General features: G+C 43.0%; 5 protein-coding genes across 5 annotated transcripts; 4 read left to right on the top strand and 1 right to left on the bottom strand.

Annotated features, from left to right (window-relative positions):
* Positions 1-1,050: 1,050 nt before the first annotated feature.
* On the top strand, positions 1,051-7,393 carry LOC125907345 (uncharacterized). Its single transcript, XM_049608967.1, has 4 exons — positions 1,051-1,372; positions 2,636-5,235; positions 5,300-6,090; positions 7,354-7,393. Exons 1-4 carry the CDS (start codon positions 1,051-1,053, stop codon positions 7,391-7,393), a joined length of 3,753 nt encoding a protein of 1,250 aa, XP_049464924.1.
* A 2,664-nt stretch (positions 7,394-10,057) lies between these two features.
* On the top strand, positions 10,058-11,818 carry LOC120956160 (uncharacterized). The gene has a single exon (XM_049609305.1). It carries the CDS (start codon positions 10,656-10,658, stop codon positions 11,694-11,696), a length of 1,041 nt encoding a protein of 346 aa, XP_049465262.1. The 5' UTR covers positions 10,058-10,655; the 3' UTR covers positions 11,697-11,818.
* Positions 11,819-11,953: 135 nt separating this feature from the next.
* LOC125907399 (uncharacterized) lies at positions 11,954-14,701 on the top strand. The gene has a single exon (XM_049609306.1). It carries the CDS (start codon positions 11,982-11,984, stop codon positions 12,987-12,989), a length of 1,008 nt encoding a protein of 335 aa, XP_049465263.1. The 5' UTR covers positions 11,954-11,981; the 3' UTR covers positions 12,990-14,701.
* A 623-nt stretch (positions 14,702-15,324) lies between these two features.
* On the top strand, positions 15,325-16,747 carry LOC120959144 (trypsin delta-like). Its single transcript, XM_040382326.2, has 3 exons — positions 15,325-15,690; positions 15,762-16,093; positions 16,161-16,747. Exons 1-3 carry the CDS (start codon positions 15,340-15,342, stop codon positions 16,354-16,356), a joined length of 879 nt encoding a protein of 292 aa, XP_040238260.2. The 5' UTR covers positions 15,325-15,339; the 3' UTR covers positions 16,357-16,747.
* A 3,102-nt stretch (positions 16,748-19,849) lies between these two features.
* Positions 19,850-21,502, bottom strand: LOC120958130 (trypsin 3A1-like). The gene is made up of 3 exons (XM_040380709.2): positions 20,765-21,502; positions 20,360-20,691; positions 19,850-20,299 (listed from the first exon to the last, which is right to left on the bottom strand). The coding sequence occupies exons 1-3, from the start codon at positions 21,164-21,166 to the stop codon at positions 20,104-20,106; spliced, it is 930 nt and encodes a 309-aa protein (XP_040236643.2). The 5' UTR covers positions 21,167-21,502; the 3' UTR covers positions 19,850-20,103.
* Positions 21,503-22,454: the final 952 nt, after the last annotated feature.

Genomic DNA, 22,454 nt, shown 5'->3' with positions numbered 1-22,454 from the left:
TGGACAGAGTACCCCCCCCCCCCGTTAGCAAAAATTTTAGAGTCTGCGACTGATGATCGAAGGGGGCCCCGACGGCATTTCAAGTTTACTGTTCAACCTCCCAACAGCAAGTTAAGTTTTCCGCGACCAACCCCCCCCCCCCTCCCCCCCCCAACAACATTACCATTTACAGAGGGCCTCAACTCGTCTTTACGCCTAGGGCCCCCGATACCCTTGATCCGCCACTGTTTTAGATTTTACACAATCATCACCATTTTGTACCCAACGCTACTTTAACTTTATTTTAAAAGCTAATATTTTACTGTTAACACTCCAGACGTTCTCCTCAAATAATCTATTCCAAGATATGTACAGTCAGTCCAAAAAGTATTCGTCTAGCTGAATATTTTGCAGAAAAAGGGGAATTATGGCCGCAATAGGCATGGGGTGGAAAAAGTAATCATGGGGTTTGATAAAGGGACCATCAATACACACGTTTTGCTAAAAAATTTTAAATAGTACATAGTAAATAGTATATAGTACTATATCAACCAAAATACATAAAAAACTAAAAAAAGTCGTTTGATGGGCGCGCAAAAAGTATTCGTCCATCAGACTTTTGGCGTAATATGCGTAAGAAAACAAAGGTTATGGAATCAAAAAATGTCCTGATCTTGTTTCTTATTGCTTTTATGACTGTTCGAGCAGCTACGCGAATCGTGCAGATTTGAACTGCGGATCGGATCACATCCGCGCCCGTTGATGTACACATCTCTATCGATCATAAATTAATAAATAGAGGGCGAAAAGGCTTTTTCCCTCTCTTCATCACCAGCAATTTCTTACAACGGCTTCGGTAATTATTAGCAGCAAAAACCAAAGAAAGAAAAGGAAACTTTATCCGAAAACTATTCGCGACGAAACATTGGTGCCGTGACCAGGATTGTGCCGATATCCTGAATATTCGCAATTTTTTCGATAAAGTGCTAAACACCTTTGCCTTTCACTACCCGACCGTTACACTGCACTTTACACTACACTCGCGCACACGATAATCGCAGTTTTAGTAAGATGCCAGCTCAACCGCTTATTTTGTCGTCGAGACGAACGATTTTGATTGCCATTTTGGCCCGTTACGAAGAGTTTCTTCAAAACTACCAGCCCTATAGGGATTCTATCGAGGTGGAAACTCGTATGGCCAAATTTGACCAAATATGCAAGGATTTGGAGAGTCTTCAACAGCAGCTGGAGGACAGTGCAACCACTGCTGAAGAGATGACACACAATGCCGCCCTTAGGGAGGATTTTGAACGGCGCTTGATTCGCGTTCAATCGGCATTGAAAGCGAAATATAGAGAAATTCCGCGCAGCGAAGTGTCGCAGCAAGGAGCCGGTAGGAACCCGCTACAAGGCATAAAACTGCCCACCATCGCTCTGCCGGAGTTTGACGGCGATTATATGCAATGGCTGACCTTTAGGGATACCTTTGAGTGTTTGATTCACGATAATGTTGATTTGCCGCCAATACAAAAATTCCATTATCTACGCGCAGCCCTAAAAGGTGAAGCAGCGCAAGTGATCGAGGCCATTACAATAAGCGCCTCCAGCTATGAATTAGCTTGGAAAACACTCGCTGAGCGATATTCGAATGAATATTTACTGAAAAAACGCCACTTACAAGCGATGTTCGGCATCACTCCAGCGAAGAGGGAAAGTGCGACAACCCTGCACCAGTTAGTGGACGAGTTCGAGCGTCACAAAAAAACCCTAAATCACTTGGGAGAGAAAACTGACGGCTGGAGCAGCATATTAGAGCATTTACTTTGCACAAAATTGCCCTCTAACACATTACGCGATTGGGAAGAATTTGCTTCGACCAATGACAATCCGAGCTACGATTCGTTGATTGCCTTTTTGCACCGCCGTATGCGCGTACTCGAGACGCTATTAGTAAACAAACCCGAACCATCACCTATAGAAGCACCGATACCACCAAGACGCACCATTTTTCCGCGCACTGCTAGTTTTGCTACCACTGACCGCGATGTTAATAAATGCCCGTTGTGCAATATGCCGCACACCATCACAAAATGCCAGCGATTTAATGCCATGAATCCTGCCCAGCGGTACCGTAAGGTACTTGATGCCCGCTTGTGTTTGAATTGTCTGCGCGACAATCACCGTGCCCGCGATTGCTCGTCACAGTACAAGTGTCGTCATTGCAACTTGGCGCATCACACAATGATTCACACTGAAAGCACTCCCAGCACATCTTCCACTACATTTCCAATGCTAGCTGCGCAAGATGAACCTTCACACACAACACACGCCACTGATGATCACACGGCTAGCATACAACGCAGCTACGCAGCTGCAATAAAACAATCACCTTCACAAATATTATTACAAACTGCACTTCTAAATGTAACCGATGCACACGGCATCCTGCATCCTGTGCGTGCACTCTTAGACAGCGCATCACAGCCCAATTTGATGAGCAATCGCCTTGCTCAGAGGTTGGCTTTGAAAAGTAGCACGGTTAACATAACCCTCAAAGGAGCAGGACTATCCACCAGAACGGTGTGGAGGTCGGTTCGAGCTCAAATTGCTTCACGTGTTGAACACTTTGACTTGGATGTCGATTTTCTGATAGTAGACAAGGTGATCGCTGATCTGCCGGCGCATGATGTTTCCACTCGCGGCTGGAACATTCCTTCGGAATTTGTTTTGGCTGACCCGCAGTTCGATAAATCAGCCCCGATTGATCTCATCCTTGGTGCCCGTCATTACGCTTCCTTCTTTACGAACGTAAAATCGCACGAGCTTGCTCCGAACCTTCCAACTATGCTGAACAGCGTGTTTGGGTGGGTCATGATTGGTCCCACCTCTCCTCAGAATCCTGCATCTCCGACCGATTGCACCGCCGCGTCCACAATCGTCTGCATGGCATCCCTGGAGGAGTCTCTCGAACGCTTTTGGAAGCTGGAAGGGTTAAGCGTCAATGATTCGTACTCACCTGATGAGCGGCGATGCGAAACGTTGTATAAAGAAACCACTCAGCGCGACGAGTCGGGTCGATATATTGTACGATTGCCCAAACAGACCGACTTCACGGAAAAGCTTGGCCTGTCTAAAACTACCGCTTTGAGACGCTTCGAGCTGCTGGAGAGGAGGCTAGAACGCAACCCACAGCTCAAGGAAGACTATCATGCCTTCATGAAGGAGTATTTGGAGCTGGGGCACATGTCGCTCATGAACAAAGATAGTGGGGATGAACAGGCGTACTACCTACCGCACCATCCCGTATTTAAAGCCTCCAGTACCACCACGAAAGTAAGGGTCGTGTTTGACGGATCTGCAAAAACAAGCACTGGTTATTCCTTGAATGACATTCTATGTGTTGGTCCAATCGTGCAGGACGAGCTGCTTGATATTGTGTTGCGATTCCGCACCTACCAAATAGCACTTGTGGGAGATATAGCGAAAATGTACCGACAAATATTGCTGCATTCTGAGGATCGTCGATTGGTGCGCATATTCTTTCGATTCTCGCCACAAGCTCCGATCCAAGTATATGAGCTCAACACCGTTACATATGGACTAGCACCTTCCTCGTTTCTGGCTACACGCACACTTATCCAACTAGCAGATGATGAAGGGACTGAATATGCGCTTGCATCTGCAGCCCTGAAACGAAACTTTTACGTGGACGACTTCATTGGTGGTGCCAATAACGTTCGCGAAGCTGTTCAGCTGCGTAAGGAGTTATCAGCGCTACTTGCCAAAGGTGGGTTTGAGTTGCGCAAGTGGACCTCAAACAATCTGAGCGTACTCTCCGGCTTAAGCACCGAGTATATCGGCACACACTCATCGCTGCATTTTATACCCAACGAGACGGTCAAAGCACTCGGCATCTCGTGGAAGCCTGAATCGGATGAGCTGTGTTTTGAATCCAACACTGAGGCTGATGAAGCCACGTCGACCAAGCGATCTATTTTGTCGAGCATTGCCAAAATGTACGATCCGCTCGGATTGATAGCACCGGTGATCGTGCGTGCTAAGATGCTGATGCAGGAGCTATGGCTACTCAAATCCGGCTGGGATGAACCTGTTCCTAATCACATCTGTAAAAAATGGAAGGCGATTCAGAGCGACTGGAAAACGTTATCCGAGTACAGGACTAACCGTTACGCTCTCTTACCAGATGCAACAGTAGAATTTCACACATTTACCGATGCTTCGGAGGCCGCCTACGGAGCATGTGTGTACGCTCGTTGTGAAAGCGCGGCGGGAGAAGTCCGCATCAGCCTATTAGCTTCGAAGTCTCGAGTGGCACCACTGAAGCGCGTCACGTTGCCGAGGCTTGAACTAAGCGCAGCTGTCCTGGGCGCCCATCTGCATCATCGCGTCAAGGAGGCAATGCAGATCGTGTGCGCCGAATCGTTTTTCTGGTCCGACTCAACAGTGACGCTAAAATGGATTGCGTCACCTCCCAACTCCTGGAAGACGTTCGTGGCAAATCGAGTAGCTGAGGTGCAACACTACTCTCATCCAAGGCAATGGAGGCACGTTCCTGGCACATCCAATCCTGCTGACTTGGTTTCCCGAGGCATGTCGGCAGCACACTTCACGCAGAATCAGCTTTGGAATAACGGTCCAGATTGGCTTGTGCAACCTTCGTCCCATTGGCCCAGCTCAGATCCAGAACCAAGCGATGAGGCGGACCTAGAAGCACGCCAGGTGAGTGCCGCTTTAGTTTGTACACAAACTCATCCATGGTTTGGCATTTCTTCATCCTTCACCAGAATGGTACGCATCATTGCATACTGCATACGTTTTGTGCGCAACACCAAGCAGAAGGCGCGATCACAGCGATCGATACCGCACACCAATGCATCCAAGACGATCACGCCCAAGTACGTGGATGCTGCAAAAATTGTGCTTTGCAGACTAGCCCAGCAAGATGCATTTTCCGCGGAAATCAAGCAGCTAAAAAAGGGAGAAGCATTGATGAAACAATCTCCTTTACGAAAACTTACCCCATTCCTGGATACAGAAGAAGTAATACGGGTGGGAGGACGATTGAACTTGTCGCAACTACCGTATCAGTCCAAGCATCCAGCTGTTCTACCGAAGAACCACAAATTCACCCGTCTACTTGCGGAAGATTATCATGAAGAGATGAAACATGCTAGTGGAAGGCTATTGCTATCCCGCATTAGAGAACTGTATTGGCCACTGGACGGACGTCGCTTGGTAAAAAAGCATTGCAAGAAACTGCTTCCGCTGTATTCGGCAAGATCCCGCACTCGCCCGGCAGCCGGTTGGCCAGCTTCCACCATCCCGCATCACACCGAGCCGACCTTTTTCTGTAACCGGAGTGGATTACGCCGGTCCATTCTACTTGAAGCCAGCGCACCGGAAGGCAGCAGCTACTAAGAGCTATCTGTGCGTTTTCGTGTGTTTCGCAACGAAAGCTGTGCACTTGGAACTCGTAGGAGACCTCACAACGGCGGGATTCTTAGCAGCGCTACGCCGATTCACATCACGACGCGGATTGCCAGCCCACATCCATTCTGATAATGGGAAAAACTTCGAAGGCGCAGAACGTGAACTGAAGGAGCTTTTTGAGCTGTTCAACGACGAACAACACCGCAACACCGTGGCTACTAGATGCGCTGACCGGGGAATCACTTGGCATTTCAATCCACCAAAGGCTCCACACTTCGGCGGATTATGGGAAGCAGCAGTAAAGACGGCGAAGCGACACCTCTATCGTCACCTGGGCAATACGCGGCTGTCGTACGAAGGCTACTGCACTGTGCTCCACCAAATCGAAGCAGCGATGAATTCCCGTCCGCTGTTGCCTTTGTCCGACGATCCCAACGAGCTAGCTGCACTCACACCGGCACACTTCCTTATTGGCACATCGATGTTCGCCGTGCCTGAACCGGACTACACCCAGCTGAAATCCTGCACGCTAGATGATCTTCAGAAGTGGCAGCTTTTGGTTCAGCGTTTTTGGAAGCATTGGGCCACTGAGTATCTACAAGAAATGCAGAAATGTTATGCAAGTGGTGGCAGCAACAACAGCAACATACTTCCCGGCAGGTTAGTGATCCTCATGGACGAATCGTTACCCACCACTCGTTGGCCTCTCGCGCGTATCGTTAAAATCCATCCCGGTGAAGACAAGATAGTACGCGTCGTTACGCTTAAGACAGCTAAGGGAATAATTACGCGACCGATCACGAAAATATGCGTTTTACCGCTCAGAACTGATAGCGAAAACCACGTGTAGTCTAGGAAGCAACTTTTTGTTGACATTCGTCAAGGTGGGGAGGATGTTCGAGCAGCTACGCGAATCGTGCAGATTTGAACTGCGGATCGGATCACATCCGCGCCCGTTGATGTACACATCTCTATCGATCATAAATTAATAAATAGAGGGCGAAAAGGCTTTTTCCCTCTCTTCATCACCAGCAATTTCTTACAACGGCTTCGGTAATTATTAGCAGCAAAAACCAAAGAAAGAAAAGGAAACTTTATCCGAAAACTATTCGCGACGAAACAATGACTATTGGTGACTGCTTGCACAACGCAAGAACACATTTGAACTTTTAAAAAGGCGTAGTTTTGACCCATACATCCTCCAAGACTTGTTCCAATTATTCGCTGGTAGAGGGATTGCATTTCCGGGCCATGTGGCCAAGTTCCATTGAAAAAAATGGCAACTGCTATCATATTGAGAGTCTATTAATTCATTTTCATCAGTTTGGTTTCAGCTGGTTTGGTGCTTCGGGCAAATGACAATGCTCTGTATGTTCTTCAGCTTGACTGTTCTTGAAACATGTGGTATTTTTTTAGTACAATTTCTCAGAACTGGCACCCAAAGTACTTAAAAACTGCAAGAATATATTTCTCCATCTCGTCTCCTATCAATTTGAATCATTTTTCTAGCTCACCTTTCCTCCATGTGCCCTGGTAAAATGACACCATGGTGCTACCGTTACACGAGATTTTGTTGCTGCATCTTAGTAGACTGTTTTCGCTACAGTAGACGTCGGCCGTACGATCTTGGCGATTTAAACATGTTTTAATATGTTAGTACAGCCTAATTTGAAACAAATTCCTGAATTATTTGATGGACCTTAACAGATTTGGCCACTTTCTGGGTACGGTATTATTCAAACAAAACATGTTTGTAACAACTCACTCATTGAAGCTATTACATGACCAGCTACGATGAAATGCAGCATGACCCATCAACCAAACGTGACCCATCTATTCTCCTGACCCTATTGGCCATCACAAAATGCCCTGATTCTTTCGTAAAATTTGATTTTTCGGACATTAAACCGCTTCTTTCGTTAGATTAACCGTCAAGGATGGCTGCTTGCATGGCAGTTTGTGACACAATTAGTGTCAGAAAAATGGCCAAACTCCGATCAAATGAAGGAACGAGGCCTCCCACACATTTTGTAACCTTCAAAAATGGGTAGGATAGGTTATGCATAAGATAAAGATACGATTTGCGCCTTCATGCTCCAATCATTTAACTCCCCCGCTTTTAGTGCCTCTCTGACTGCTTGAAGTGCAATTGAAACAACAGAAATGAATTATTTTAGAAGGAAGTCACCAGTAGATTGATAATAATACATTTAATTCACGTCTAGGTAGTGTTTGTCCAGCGTAAATAATTAAAAAGCTAGATGGACGAATACTTTTTGCGCGCCTATAAAACGACTTTTTTTAGTTTTTTAAATAATTTAGTTGTTATTGCACTATTTTAATGCTCATTTTTAGCAGTAGGTGTGTATTGATGGTCTCTTTATCAAATCTCATCATTACTTTTATCACCCCATACGCATTGCGGCCATAATTCGCATTTTTCTTTAAAATATTCAGCTAGACGAATACTTTTTGGACTGACTGTAGCTTAAATTATGCTCAAATGCTACAGAGTGATTCTAAAATTCTAAAAACCAGCTTGTCGGAGACTCAGACCAACTGGGAGGCAGTGTTTTAGTTAATGGCAACAATCTCGAGCTCTGCTATCTTGGGACCGTACTTATTTTGGACAACGACATCAGCAGCGAAATCCGGAAACGCATTGTGCAGGGGAATCATGCATAGTATGTACTTCACCGACTGCTGAGATGTAAATTACTTCGAGACCGCAGGAACCTCGCGCCGTTCCATCGCCTCTTCCGGGGAGCCGCAAAGAATTAATCATCGCTCATCTTCGTGGTTTATCTGACCCGGGAGCTTCCTCCGGATAACCATTGTACTAATTGTACTGATTGTACTAATTTAAGATATTCGAAATTATCATTGTCTGAAAGGGACTACATGTGGACTGTCGAATTATAACAATAACAAATTAATAACATTGATTCCCCCGGTCGTCCTCTACGGACACGAGTCCTGGACCATTCGAGCGGAGGATGCAAACGCTGGGCGTGTTTGAGCGACGCAACCTCCGGACCATCTTTGTCGGTGTGTTCGAGCATGACGGATGAACAACGAGCTTGCGGAGCTATACGCAAACGGAGCATCCTGACGGTGGAGAAGGCTGGCAGATTACGATGGCTGGGACATGTTATGAGAATGCCGGACTCATGCCCTACCAAACAATCAATCCTCGGAAACTTTCTTGCCTCGTAACATTTTGACAACCATTTTAATATTTTTTTTGTTACTTGTATTTACTGATAACAGCACAAAATACATTGTAAAATTGTAAATACTACTGATTTCGCTTTGTTCCCAGAACTTTCTTTGTTCCGGCTTAATGCTATGGTACAGCAAAATGAAAAACGGCAAAATGCAACAATTGTTAAATTAATGTTATTTTAGAGAGTAAACAGAAATCGTAAACATTGCAAACTTTGTAATCCCATAGAAACTATCATCTGTTCCTGAATGATGTCAAATTCTCTTCTGTTTTTTTAATTAAAGTTGTCCAAGTTGTGGCAAGGTATTGGCTTTCGTGAAGTGCCTAATCAGCATGGAGCGAGTAATAGCATAACGCAAGATTTCAATGCATTCTTTAGTTGCTGGATGGTGTATGTCTTCGGAGTACCCTTATTTAAGGTGTTTGATGAAATTTGTTCGTCTTCATTCACGTTCTTTTTGCTTTAAAGATTTTTGCTTCGTTACGTTAGAAAATATCGTTACGTATATGGAACAGATGTAGGGGAAAGTAGGTGAAGACGGAAACTGTGGGTAAGATGGACACTTCTGAAAAATACATGACACAACTAATTATCGAATAATTCAACAATGTAGTAAGCATACTGAAAGTAAAACAACACATTTGACAACATCAAATTATGCTTATGCACGACATTTCATTCATGCAATAAAACTTCCAAAAATATGAACAACAATAATAAAAATTACAGAGCTTAAGATAGCAAATATAATTTGATATTATTAGATTCGGGATTCGTGAATCCAACTTGGGATGTTGTCAAATGTGTTGTTTTACTTTCAGTATGCTTACTACATTGTTGAATTATTCGATAATTAGTTGTGTCATGTATTTTTCAGAAGTGTCCATCTTACCCACAGTTTCCGTCTTCACCTACCTTCCCCTACATCTGTTCCATATACGTAACGATTTCATATAGACCCAAAAAAGTGTTTTTGTACCTTAACCAAGGTCTAAATCATAATTGAGCACTCAATGATCTAACCTCGGCTTACCAGATGATAACGATGCAACACACCCAGAAGAATTCAGGCCACACCATTCATACAAAAACAATTGAGATACTTCTACTTCTTTGCCACAACTCTTTTGTTGAGATACACTTTTAGCATTTTAAGCGCCGTGTCATATAAATTCTCATGACGCTTTTGCTCACCGTTCAGTTTTGCATCTGACGCTCAGTAAATCTCTTTAGAACGAATGAAGGAGGAAAAAAAGAACGACATGTGCTACGCCGCTTATCGCAATGAAACAAAAGAGTGATAACAATGGCACAAAAAACTGTCGCTCTCATCGCTCTCTTGCCTCTCTTGCGCTACACGCTCACTCAAAAACTGTGACGTCAGGCCGGCGGTCAAAGTGTTAGAAAAACAGGTGAACCGATAACACATAACAATTTTCACCAAAAAAAAAACGGCATAGGTTAACATAGGCGAACACTTAGCAATTGAAACAGTTTAGACATCGTAACCATAAGCATCTTAAGAGTTTCTATGATCGCCTGGATGATCGAGTGTCGAAAAGCCCGCTTCACTACAGAATCCACCTCAGTTCTTGCTAATTCGGCAAAACGATGACGTTGCCTAACAATGTTTGAAAGTCATCCTGGCCAGCGCGAGATCCAACTTACTACAATTGTAATTGTAAAATTCTACACTTTTTAAACGTAGTGCAGAACGAGCGTTGCAGCCTTTCATTTCAATCTCATATTGAACGCCATGTAAATGACGTTTGACGTTTAATTGTTCGGCCGCATTTCCGTCGCGCTCCGTGAATGTTCAATAATTTTCTTGTGTTTTCTGCGTCGCATCGCATTGTTGCCTATTCTACGGACTATTAAACTGTTTAACATCATCGTTTCGTCTTGGCGAATTGTTTAGTTGCATCACAACTGTGGTTTCCTGCTGTTTTTTCCTGCTCGGCTTAGCAGTGTTGTGCTGTGATTACGCGTGATTTCGCGATGGCGGCTATTTGCTTCTCGTGTGCTGAACCGCTAGAGGCCACCGGCTGCATCATCAGTTGTGCATATTGTGACGCTACGTTCCACCGCGGCTGTTGCAAATTGCCCCCCGAGCTGATTGACGCAGTATTGTCCAATGTCGACCTGCACTGGAGCTGCATTGGCTGCACTAACATGCTTAAAAATCCGCGCTGCCGTTCGGTAAAAGAAATAGGCGCCCAGGTCGGTTTCCAAGCCGCCCTCAACTCAGCTGTAGCAGCTATTGGCAAGCTCGTTGAGCCTATTGTCGCCGAAGTTCGCAGTGGTTTTACCCTCCTTCAAACTGCATCCACGCCTCACAATCGGAACTCTGATCCTAGACCAGCTACTGGTAGAAAGCGGAGGCGCATAATCGAGGATTCGGCATCTCCTGGTGTAAACAAAATTGTAAACAGTCGCGGTAACATCCTTTGTGCCGCGTCATCGCCAAACGCATACACCATCACCACGATTGCCGTCCAGCCGGCACCTACACAACCGCATGAACTGGTGGGAACCGATCCGTTATCATCACCGCTTCAAGCTGCACCTCGTGAGCCATTCACAGATAGGATCTGGATCCGCCTATCCCGCTTATCAACGGCCGTCACTGTGGAACAAGTGGTCGCTTCTGTAAAGCGTCGCTTAGCCACCGATGACGTTATAGCGTATTGCCTGCTGAGAAGAGGGGTTAGTGTGGACAGCATGAATTGGCTTTCATTCAAAGTGAGGGTCCCGGCTATCCTTCGAGATGCGGCACTCACACCATCCACCTGGCCCGTCGGTATCGGTGTACGTGAGTTTTTTCAATCCCGTCAACACGACCACCAAACCTCATCTCCTATAGCCACCCCAAACCGCTTTACAACACGCACACCAGCTACTAGTACTGATCACCGCCAAGCCTCATGCTCTGACAACGCAGCTCAATTGACTTACCGTATACCCGCTTTATCCAACCGCCACAATGACAACGCTACCGCTGAGTATTTAAGCTGCTATTATCAAAACGTTAGAGGTTAGCGTACTAAAACAAAAGAATTTCACTTAGCTGTTTCGGAGGCTGACTTCGATCTCATCGCCCTCACGGAAACTTGGCTTGTTGACAACATTCCATCTGCTCTTCTCTTCAGCAACAACTTCTCTGTTTACCGCTGTGATCGCTCTCTCAGCGGCTCTAGCTCTCGTGGTGGTGGTGTTTTGCTAGCCGTTTCTAACGCATACAAGTCGATAGAATTACCTTCCCGTGATCGTTCTCTCGAGTATATTTGTGTGCGCGTCGCCTGCAATAACGCACATCTGTACGTCATGGTAGTATACATTCCACCGCAGCTTAGCTCCGAGATATCGACTCTTCGCTCTCTACATGATTGTAACAGCAGCTTCACTCTCACACTGAAGCCTTCGGATCTGCTGTTTGTTATTGGCGATTTCAATCAGCCTAGCATAAGCTGGTCCATAGCTGATCCTTCGTCCTCGCCAACATACTCATCAATCACGCACTATGAACCAACTGCGCGCTCACTGGCCAACAACACCTTTGTGGATGGATTTAAATTTAACGGATTAATGCAACTTAATCACATCAATAATTCGCACGGACGCATGCTTGACCTGCTCTACGCTAACAATGCTGCAGCTAAATTGTGTTCGCCTGTCTTTCCAAGTGTTGTTCCGCTTGTACCCCTTGACTCCTACCATCCGGCGTTTGACTTCAATATACGTATTAACTCGTCGACTCGACGCAATTCGACGACTCGACAAAACTCGACGACAACCGCATTTTATCGTTATAACTTTGCTAAAGCTGACTATGTGAAACTGAACGACATGATATCAATGTTTAACAATAGCTTTCATTGTTCCAATTTTATTTCACTTGACGAAGCAGTATGTTCATTCTCGTCCTTCATGCTGCAAGCCTTTGTTGTATGCGTCACAGTTCAGCGTCCTAAACCTAACCCCCCCTGGGCGGACCGCACACTCAAACGACTCAAACGTGTAAAAAGAGCTGCTTATCGTCACTACCAAACGCGCCGCTGCCAAAGATCTCGCTCGATCTACTTTGACACGCACTCTTTATACTGCAGCTATAACAGGCGATATGGCAGATATTTGAGTAAAATTCAACGTAACCTCTGCAGGTGGCCTGACTCGTTTTGGCGCTTCTACAACAGCAAAACAAAATCCACGCATACACCGAAATCCATTACGTACAAAGGAGCAACAAGTGCCAACACTAATGAAATGTGCATTCTCTTCGCGGATCGCTTTGCAGATTGCTTTTCACCGGCCATGAATGATACCGATCATTGATGCTGCTCTCGTCAACACTCCGGCTGGCGCAATTAACATGAGCACTCCTTTCATCGACAGTGAGATCGTTTTATCTGCCCTAGCGCAACTAAAGCCTTCCTTCGCTCCTGGACCCGACGGAATTCCTTCTACCGTGCTGAAACGCTGTCAAACGACAGTAGCACCTATCCTTGCAAAATTGTTTAATGCATCGCTAGCCAATGGCTACTATCCCAAAACATGGAGGAAATCTTGGATGGTTCCTATTTACAAAAAGGGCGACAGGACAGATGCCATCAACTACCGGGGTATTACATCTTTGTGTGCCATTGCCAAGGTGTTCGAACTAGTGATATACAAAAATCTGCTCCATGCATGCCGCAGCTACATGTTGATACGGGCTTAGGTATCAACATGGATTCGTGCCAAAAAAGTCGACTACCACGAACCTGGTTGAATTTGTAACCTATTGCACTAGTCAAATTGATGCCGGAGCTCAAGTCGATGCAATTTATACAGATCTGACAGCAGCATTCGACTCTCTTCCGCACGCAATTCTTCTCGCTAAACTCGATAAGCTAGGACTTCCCAGCTCGCTCGTACAGTGGCTTAAGTCTTACCTAATTAATCGCACATACATCGTGAAAATTGATAAGCACATGTCCAAAGAAATAGTCAGCAGCTCGGGTGTGCCACAAGGAAGCAATATTGGCCCGCTTCTCTTCATATTGTTCATCAACGATGTTACCCTCGCTCTACCTCCCGACAGTATCAGTCTGTTTGCCGACGATGCAAAAATTTTTGCGCCTATTCACAACACAGGTGATTGTACATTGCTGCAAGACTGCATCGAAATTTTCTGTTCGTGGTGCAAGCGTAATGGACTGACTATCTGCATCGAGAAATGCTACTGTGTGTCTTTTAGTCGATGCAGGAGCCCAGTCACTGGTACCTACTTCATAGACGGCACTGCAATTAATCGACAAAATCATGCCAAAGACCTGGGCGTTCTGCTTGACTCTAGTTTGAACTTTAAACAGCATATTGATGACGTTGTAGCTAGAGGAAATTAATTACTTGGCGTGGTTATCCGGACAACTAATGAATTCCGCAACCAACCATGTGCATCAAAGCTATCTACAACTGTATCGTTCGTTCGGTTCTGGAATATTCGTGCGTAGTCTGGAGCCCAACTACTGCTTCTTCAATTGCTCGACTTGAGGCGATTCAACGTAAACTCACGCGATACGCCCTACACCTACTTCCCTGGCAGGATCGCAATAATCTTCCTCCGTATGCTGCGCGGTGCCGTCTTCTAGGCCTTGAACCTCTTTCGGTTAGAAGACGCAATGCACAGTGTTCTTTCATCGCTGGATTGCTAAATGGCTCTATCGACTCATCGCCTTTGTTGCATCGAGTCGATATCTATGCACCATCCCGAACACTTAGGTCTAGAGAAATTCTACGGTTCGCTCAACCCCGTTCCAGCGCTGGTCGGTCTGACCCTATGTTCCGCATGTCGGCTGTCTTCAATACTGTCTCGGATTGCTTCGACTTCGACATCTCAACTTTAACTTAACCCGTTGAAGATTAATAAATAAATAATAATAATAATAATATCGCTGGGTCCTTGGTTGATAGGCATCATGTTAAATAATTATGAATTCCATAAAAGTAATTGTAAAAAAATAAAATAACACACATTCTTTCTTGTGGCAGTATCAACAACGGATGAAACTTCGGTTGAATTTTCTTATAGCTAAACATAACTTGAAAAAAAGTATAATATTTGCTGTACTATCATGATCAAAAACATGTATAAAATTGGATTTTCTGTAATTTATATAGTACAGGAAATACGATTTTGATGTGAAACAAGTGTTTTTACAAGGTTCGATTGACGTATGTCGCGGACACGCGTTTTGAGACTGGATCAGCTGAGTAAATACAGTGAACACTCTTGAGAAGAGCTTGTTGCAGTGTTTCATTCTACATGCTGTTTTATACTAAGCGGAATATTATTTCTCTCACAATGCATATAAAAAATAACCAACAGGGGTCAAGAAGGTATGAAATAAGTCTTTTTTTTGTATATTTGTTATCTCTACACTACGAACGCCTTCTAGATAGTATTACTGATTATGACAGTGTGCACTGTGCATAGACGTTACCTGCATTACATAAAAGAGTTTCAGTATACGTATAAATAATCATAAATATCGCAATTCTGTTGTTGAAAGAAATTTAAAAGTAACAAACAGGAAATCTGTTCCTCCAATGCGGAACAACACTTGTTTGGCTTTCGTCAACAGCTGTTACAAACAAAAAGTCTAGAATCTACACATTTTGCCAAAGCTGTTGTGCTTTAAATATGAGAGAAGATATTAGCCATAACAGCTACAGTATCAAGATGAAGTCAGTGTCACTGGTAATAGGTGCTGTGTTTTTGGCGTTGTGCCTTACCAACGTGTTTGCCAGCGACGTGGAGGGTAAAGACAGGAAAGAGAATAGAAAAGTGACCGCAACTTCACATCAGTCCAAGGGCATCAAATCATTCTATTCAGGACGCATTGTTAATGGGAAGAACGGCGATATTGCATCGTTCCCCTACATAGTACACCTGCGAGTGAATAACTTTGGTGCTTGTGGTGCAAGTATTATAACGCTCAAGCACGTCTTTACTGCTGCTCATTGCCTGTATAAGAATCAGAATGCTACCAAGGTAAGAACTGGGGTGATTCTTTGAAAAGTGTCTTCATTTGTTGCTGACCCTGAAACATTAATTCTTGGCAGATCACACTATACGGAGGCAGTACAACACAGACCAGAGGTGGGGTCATGTTTCAGGCCAGCAAAATCGTTATCCATCCATACTACAACCCAGAAACACATGATTATGATGCGGCAATAGTGGAAATAAAAACTTCCTTCCAAGGATACGACAATATTGCTCCGATTGCTCTCCAAGATACAGAAGTTCCTAGTGATACTACATGCTACGCGGCAGGCTGGGGGTTGAATAACTATGACAGAAGAACCACTCCTGACAATCTGCAATATGCCACTCTGCAAGTAATTACACAGCAGCAATGCTCAGCAGCATGGGGTAGTTATGCCACACCACAGTAAGTAACAAATGTGGACCTTGCAAATCTCTTGCTGCGAAGCTACAAACATGATCTTTCTTTACAGAGTTATTTGTGCCCAGCAAAACAATAACGGTGATGTATGCAAAGGCGATAGTGGAGGACCATTCGTTTGTAACGGCAAGCTAACGGGTGCAACCTCTTACGGTGGTATAGGTTGCCGGGGCAGATTGCCGTCTGCATTTGCTAAAGTTACTGCTCCAGCCATTCGCGAATTTATTCGTAACACAGCAGGAATTTAAGTACGAATAAAACGGTTTACCACCATGCTAGCTACAATAACTTCTCTGTGATTTCTACAATAACGTGATTTCACACAGCTCAGCAAAACCAATGTTGCTAACAATTCTTGGATGAGTAGTATACCATTCAAATCAACATTAACAAACACTTTCATATCTGCGCAGCTGGGGTATATCTTCGCTCTTTTTATTGCAAATATTTGTTTCAGAACAATTCAGTTTTTTTGTGAATACATACTTGCATGCCTTTCACTGATAAACTGCCATGAATCTACCACGCAACGTGCCCGCAACGCCTACCAGCCAACCTGACATAAGTACCTGTTAATATGTTGCTTCATGCTCCAAACACTATCCTTTAATAAATATAATCGACCGGTTTAATTACTTACATTACTACGGCATACTTTTATACAGCGAGCAACTCCGATCGATAGCGAGAATTTGTAATATTTCGCTGTATCAAAACCACTATAGGTAAGTTCAATAAAAATCTAACCATATGAGCATAATTTTAGGTTCATCGCGTCAATAGATTTGTTCATCGATAATGCAAAGAGATGAATGGAGGGCGTGGTGAAGAAGGAATTTACTATCCTAATATCCCCACGGGTTACGAAGAATTTTGCATAATCCATTTTTAAGAAAGTATCGTTGCTTTGAGCGCTTCGTATTGGCTTTAATAAAATTTCCTTCTTGATTAAAAGGAAGATGATTCATTCATTCATTCATTCATTCTTTCTTTCTTCCTTCAATCATTCATTCATGACATATTTGTTTGCCTTGTTGGTTTGCCAAGAGTTATTGTAATTTTAATGATACTTAGGAGCTAGGGAGGATAGGTGTGATAAAGGAGAATGTTACGGAAATGGAAAAGGGAGAAGGATTACCAGTACACGGGGGATTTTATCATTCGAAAGACCATCATTTGTTTCGGGTATTTTATGTGTTGTACTCAATACGATGGAGAACATAGATGAACGGAATTTTTCTTTTAATCTGAACATACAAATTGAGCAATTAAATCATTTGATTTAATATGTGAACACACGTATTGTGGGTTGATCCTGTCGATAGACGGGGAAGAAATCGGACCAGCATGTTCGTGTTGAGGAAGCAAACAGATTAATTTGGCTCAGCAGTACGAAGAAGACAATCTTATGATTAAGGAAATTGGGCCAAAAAACTAACATAATTTGTGTGTCTTCAATAAATATACGCAAATTGTGCTTTTTAATGAATAGACACTGTTGGTCACTAGACACTAAGAAGGCCAAATCCATCATGCTAATTTGCTTGCAAGAACCACGGAAGTAGCGAGATTTTGTCTTTAGAAGGCTTTTTTTAATCTAATAAATCGGAGCAAAGAAATCGCTACAGGTGCGTTTCATTAGCTTTGGAGTCAATTTGAATAATAACTGATCATCATAACTAAATCATAACTGATCATAATCAATAATATGATATTGGGGGCCTTTCCGTTTTAAGCTCGTAGGCTGAAATTTCAGCCTGTCAGCTGTTTGCATTGTATATCAGTTTTCGAGCAGCTATCTATGTGGGTATAATATACAGGTGGGCTTATCCCAAGGTGTATGAATTTAGAAGACTGATTTTTATCGCTTCTGTTTCTGAATGAAGATTTTAAGAGTGTTTTGTGTATTCGTCATGCCTTCAGAAAGCTTGTTTGAACAAAAGTTTTCACCCATCCTGTCAAAAAGTGATATTCAAATTTGGTTATAAAACATGCTATGAGACCACCTGGGCTACATGCACTTTGATTCTGGATTCCACCACGTGATCTCTTTAATGCACCTTGGGATAAATGTAAACAAACCCGTGTTTTCGAGCAGGTACTCGAATCTAATTCTAGATTTGTGGCTAGAATAATCTAGACTGAAAATTGCAGGCTAGTTTGTGTGGTTTTGTATGGAGTGTTTACATGATTTCAGCCTCCAACTGTCAAACTCCATACAAAAAACTAACTAGAATCGTGAAGGCCCCCATTAATGGTTTATCGTAGCCCACACGTCTACCATGCTGTCCTAGTAGCCTCACCCATCCAACTACTCATTCAATCCACAGGAAGTTAAAGAATCCATGAAGCAGCATCGGAATAATAAAACAATGCGACATTCTTAATGTCAGTGGTGTATGATATCGACGCTGAAACGAAAAAAGTGTAATAATCAAATTCAAGTAGGTTGAGTGTTTTTTTTAAATTAATTTTAATTTGTGATATTATGGCATTGACAATATTTTGGGTGGTGGTATTGTGTATGCATGAGTGCGTGTATAATTTTAAAATCTCCATTTTGCTTGCATATTTTATTTTTTACTGAGTACATACTATAGTTCTACATGAGACGTTAATTTTTAGGCTCGTTTAGGCTGGGAAAATTTACATGAAACCCAACTGAATAATTTTACACCAAACCTAAATAATTTTATCAGAAGCTAGTTTTCGGACCGAAGCTCGTTCGATGTAACAACATGCCCGTCATGGGCTCAAGCTCCGAATAAACCGTGCCCCCATACGTAGGACTGACTATCCTGCTATGGTAACAATAAGTCACTGAAAGCCAAGCTCACTTCACCAGTGGGTACAGGCCGGCCTTGACCGACAACGGTTGTTGTGCCAAAGAAGAAGAAGAAGAAGTTTTCGGACTAAATCCTTCGCAAAAAAATATTACTGGTCTCAATTTATGAGCATGGAGTGTCTCCGCACCCAAGGTAAAGCCTTTTTGCTCGAACTCTTCCAGTAGGGAAAGTCTCTTAAAGACTTCCATGATCGCCTGGACGATCAATTGCCCATATCAAACAGACCGTCTCGAAAAGATGTTAACCTAAACTCGAGTTAATCTTTATCTAGACCGGTTGGCCATAAAAAAAAGATTTTTATTTTACACTAACAGGATTACTCCTGACTAAAGCTAAACTATGAACTACATCTTGCTGATTCTAGACTTCGACTTCGACTGACTAAACCTAACGAGCTAATGTTCTAACGAGGCCGCTGGTTGCTGGCTGCATTGGTCCGTTCTCACGATCGGTCTGCGTGTCGCATTACTTGCGCATGTCGCCGTTGTCCGCTCGTGGCCGGTGTAGCGATACATCTTCGTCTGCTCCTAGCCGGTGTGGAATGCCAGCTTGCAGTCTGGTTTCTAGCGGGTCGGTCTAACTCTCGATGTTCAATAGCCGCCCTGGGCAGCGTGTGGTTTACATTCTACAATATTCATAGGTTGATTTTGATTAAAATTTTAGGTGAGTTCAAGAGTTAAAAACATACGAATGTTGTTTAAATTATAAATTTATTACAAGTAGCAAATATTGATATTGATTATTGCGAAAAGCAGAAAATAGTGATTGATTTCAGTACTGGTGTTCAATAACAGTATGACCAACAATCAAATGCATTGCATTTTTGAAACCAAATGGTGTTATCTTCTTCTTCTTTGGCACAACAACCGCTGTCGGTCAAGGCCTGCCTGTGCCTGTACCCACTAGTGAAGTGAGCTTGGCTTTCAGTGACTTATTGTTACCATAGCAGGATAGTCAGTCCTACGTATGGGGGCACGGTCTATTCGGGACTTGAACCCATGACGGACATGTTGTTACGTCGTATGAGTCGACGACTGTACCACCAGACCGGCCCTGATAGTGTTATCAGTCTTATTAAAATGGTGTTATCAGTCTTATAAAAAATTCGGTGTACAAATTTTCTGTAATAAGATTACAGTTTATTCAAACTTAAATACCAACATTGGTACGAATGAATTCACGAATGGCTGGAGCGGTAACTTTAACAAACGCTGATGGCATTTTGCTGCGGCAGCCTTGACCACTATAGGAGGTGGCACCTGTTAGTTTGCCGTTACAGACAAATGGACCTCCACTATCACCGTTGCATACATCTTCGTTAACGGTATGTTTAGCACAAATAAATCTGTAAGGAAAAAGGAAAAATGTAGCAATACATCAAGAGATACACAAAGCTCGTACTTACTGCGGAGTAGCATAACTTGACCATGCGACTGAACATTGCAGCGGGGAAATTACTTTCAGAATTGCGTACTGCATAATGTCTGGAGTAATTTTTACATCATAATTAGTCAACCCCCAACCAATCACGTAGCAGGAAGTATTGCTTGGAACTTCTGCATTTTGAAGAGCAATTGGAGCAATGTTTTTGTATCCATGAAAAGACTTCTTTATTTGAACTATCCCCGCATCGTAATCCTGCGTCTCGGGGTCGTATTGTGGATGGATTATGACTTTGCAAGCGAAAAACACGATACCACCACTGGTCTGCGATGCACTGCCTCCGTACAACGTGATCTGTAGTGTGAATACATTGAATACTTCGTCATTAGCAGCTATGAACACGACTGCACATGGATCGTCTTCTTACCGAGGCAGGATCCTGATTGTCGTACAGACAGTGAGCAGCGGTGAATACATGAGTGTACGTTATAATACTAGCACCACAAATACCAACGTTATTCACACGCATACGCACTATGTAGGGAAATGTTGCGATATTGCCATTTTTTCCATTAATAATGCGTCCCGAATGAGCCTCCAACTGGCTTGAACTTAAAAGCAATTTTCCATTTCCTTCTATAGTTTTATTCTCCACATTACGGTCACTTGCAAGCACATTCGTAAAGTACAATGCCAAAAACACAGTACCAACGATCGCTATCACTGACTGCATCTTTATACTGTGACAGGTATGGTGAACCTCTTCTCTCCTATTCGAAGCACAAAAGGTTGACCAGCTTTTGCAAAGCGTAACCTGTTTTTCTTGCATGGCAGTTGTTAATGTATATCAAACAAGTGTTGTTTCATACCGAGAAACAGATTTTTTGCAACTTGTCTCTACATCTCCCACGTAAAGAATAGTATTATTTATTTGATTAATGTTGTAGGTATTGAAATATCCAAGCATAGTAGGCATTATGCTGATATGGATCTGTTTCTTAAACTAAGCATGTAGATTGTTTGCAAAATGGTTTTCTCCTAAACGTATTATTTGTGTAATGAGTGGAAGACTGCAGAACCTTAAGGCAAATTGTGTGAATGTTCTGTATTTACTCAGCTGAATAGCAATCACACAATTGCATATGTTTAACATTTATCACTCTTGCTTGCGCTTGTAATACGTAACAGTGATATAAAGCGAGTATAATTTTATTCATTATTTAAGCAATGATGACAAATGAGAGTCTAATCAAGATTGTATCATTTCAGTTTTTGTTTCAATTTGGCCATAGCTCTTGTACCACTTTATGGAAAAGTGCACTTTGCGAATCATTCTTCCGATTCGAATTAAATCAAAATCAGAATAGAATAAGCATGATTAATGTCAGCACACTGCAAACATGTGATTAAGAGTTTAAGCAAATAAATACATCGCTTTGCATTTAATCAATAATTGATACAAAAACAGATCGAAAATGAAAATTATCGTATGAACTGGTAGTAGTTGTTCTCGATCAGGGTATGTGGATCGACACACATTTTGCAGCTTGAACATGTGTTTTATCGTCAGCAGAGTGTACTCAGCGTGTTTTGGCCATAGTGTTAAACGAATTATTCCTGTTGTCTTATATTCACCCCAGAGGTAAGTTAGGGAAATTCCGCATCCAATTATCTATCCAAGCACACGCTTGATGCACGAGCACGTGCATAAAATTGAGATCATTTTTAGCAATAATCATCATCACAAGCAAGGTTTAAGAAAGACGGAAGTATCTTCATGTTGATATTGCTCTAATCGTAGACAGTGGCAGTTTTAAGAAATTAAACGCGATACATTCTTTAACTCAGACAGGGACAGATACACGGCCACTTTCCACAATTTTATGTCATAATGTCAATCGCTACGAATTCGATCGAGTTTAGGAAAGATGCTGACCCTTCTTTAGAAGAAATAATACATGGGTAATAAAAATTAAATTAAATAATAAATTTTGAAAGGATCGAATAGTAATAACATTTATTGAAAAGCGCGACGTTTCATAGAATCACATCGTAGTGATTTGGTTCGTGATATTCACTTACATGATTCAAGTAATTCGCCCACTCTTATTCAGTAT

This window comes from Anopheles coluzzii, chromosome 3, assembly GCF_943734685.1.
Source record: "Anopheles coluzzii chromosome 3, AcolN3, whole genome shotgun sequence".
Taxonomy (NCBI): Eukaryota; Metazoa; Arthropoda; class Insecta; order Diptera; family Culicidae; genus Anopheles; species Anopheles coluzzii.
The sequence above is the reverse complement of the archived record's forward strand: the minus strand, read 5'-3'. Positions and strand labels throughout refer to the sequence as shown.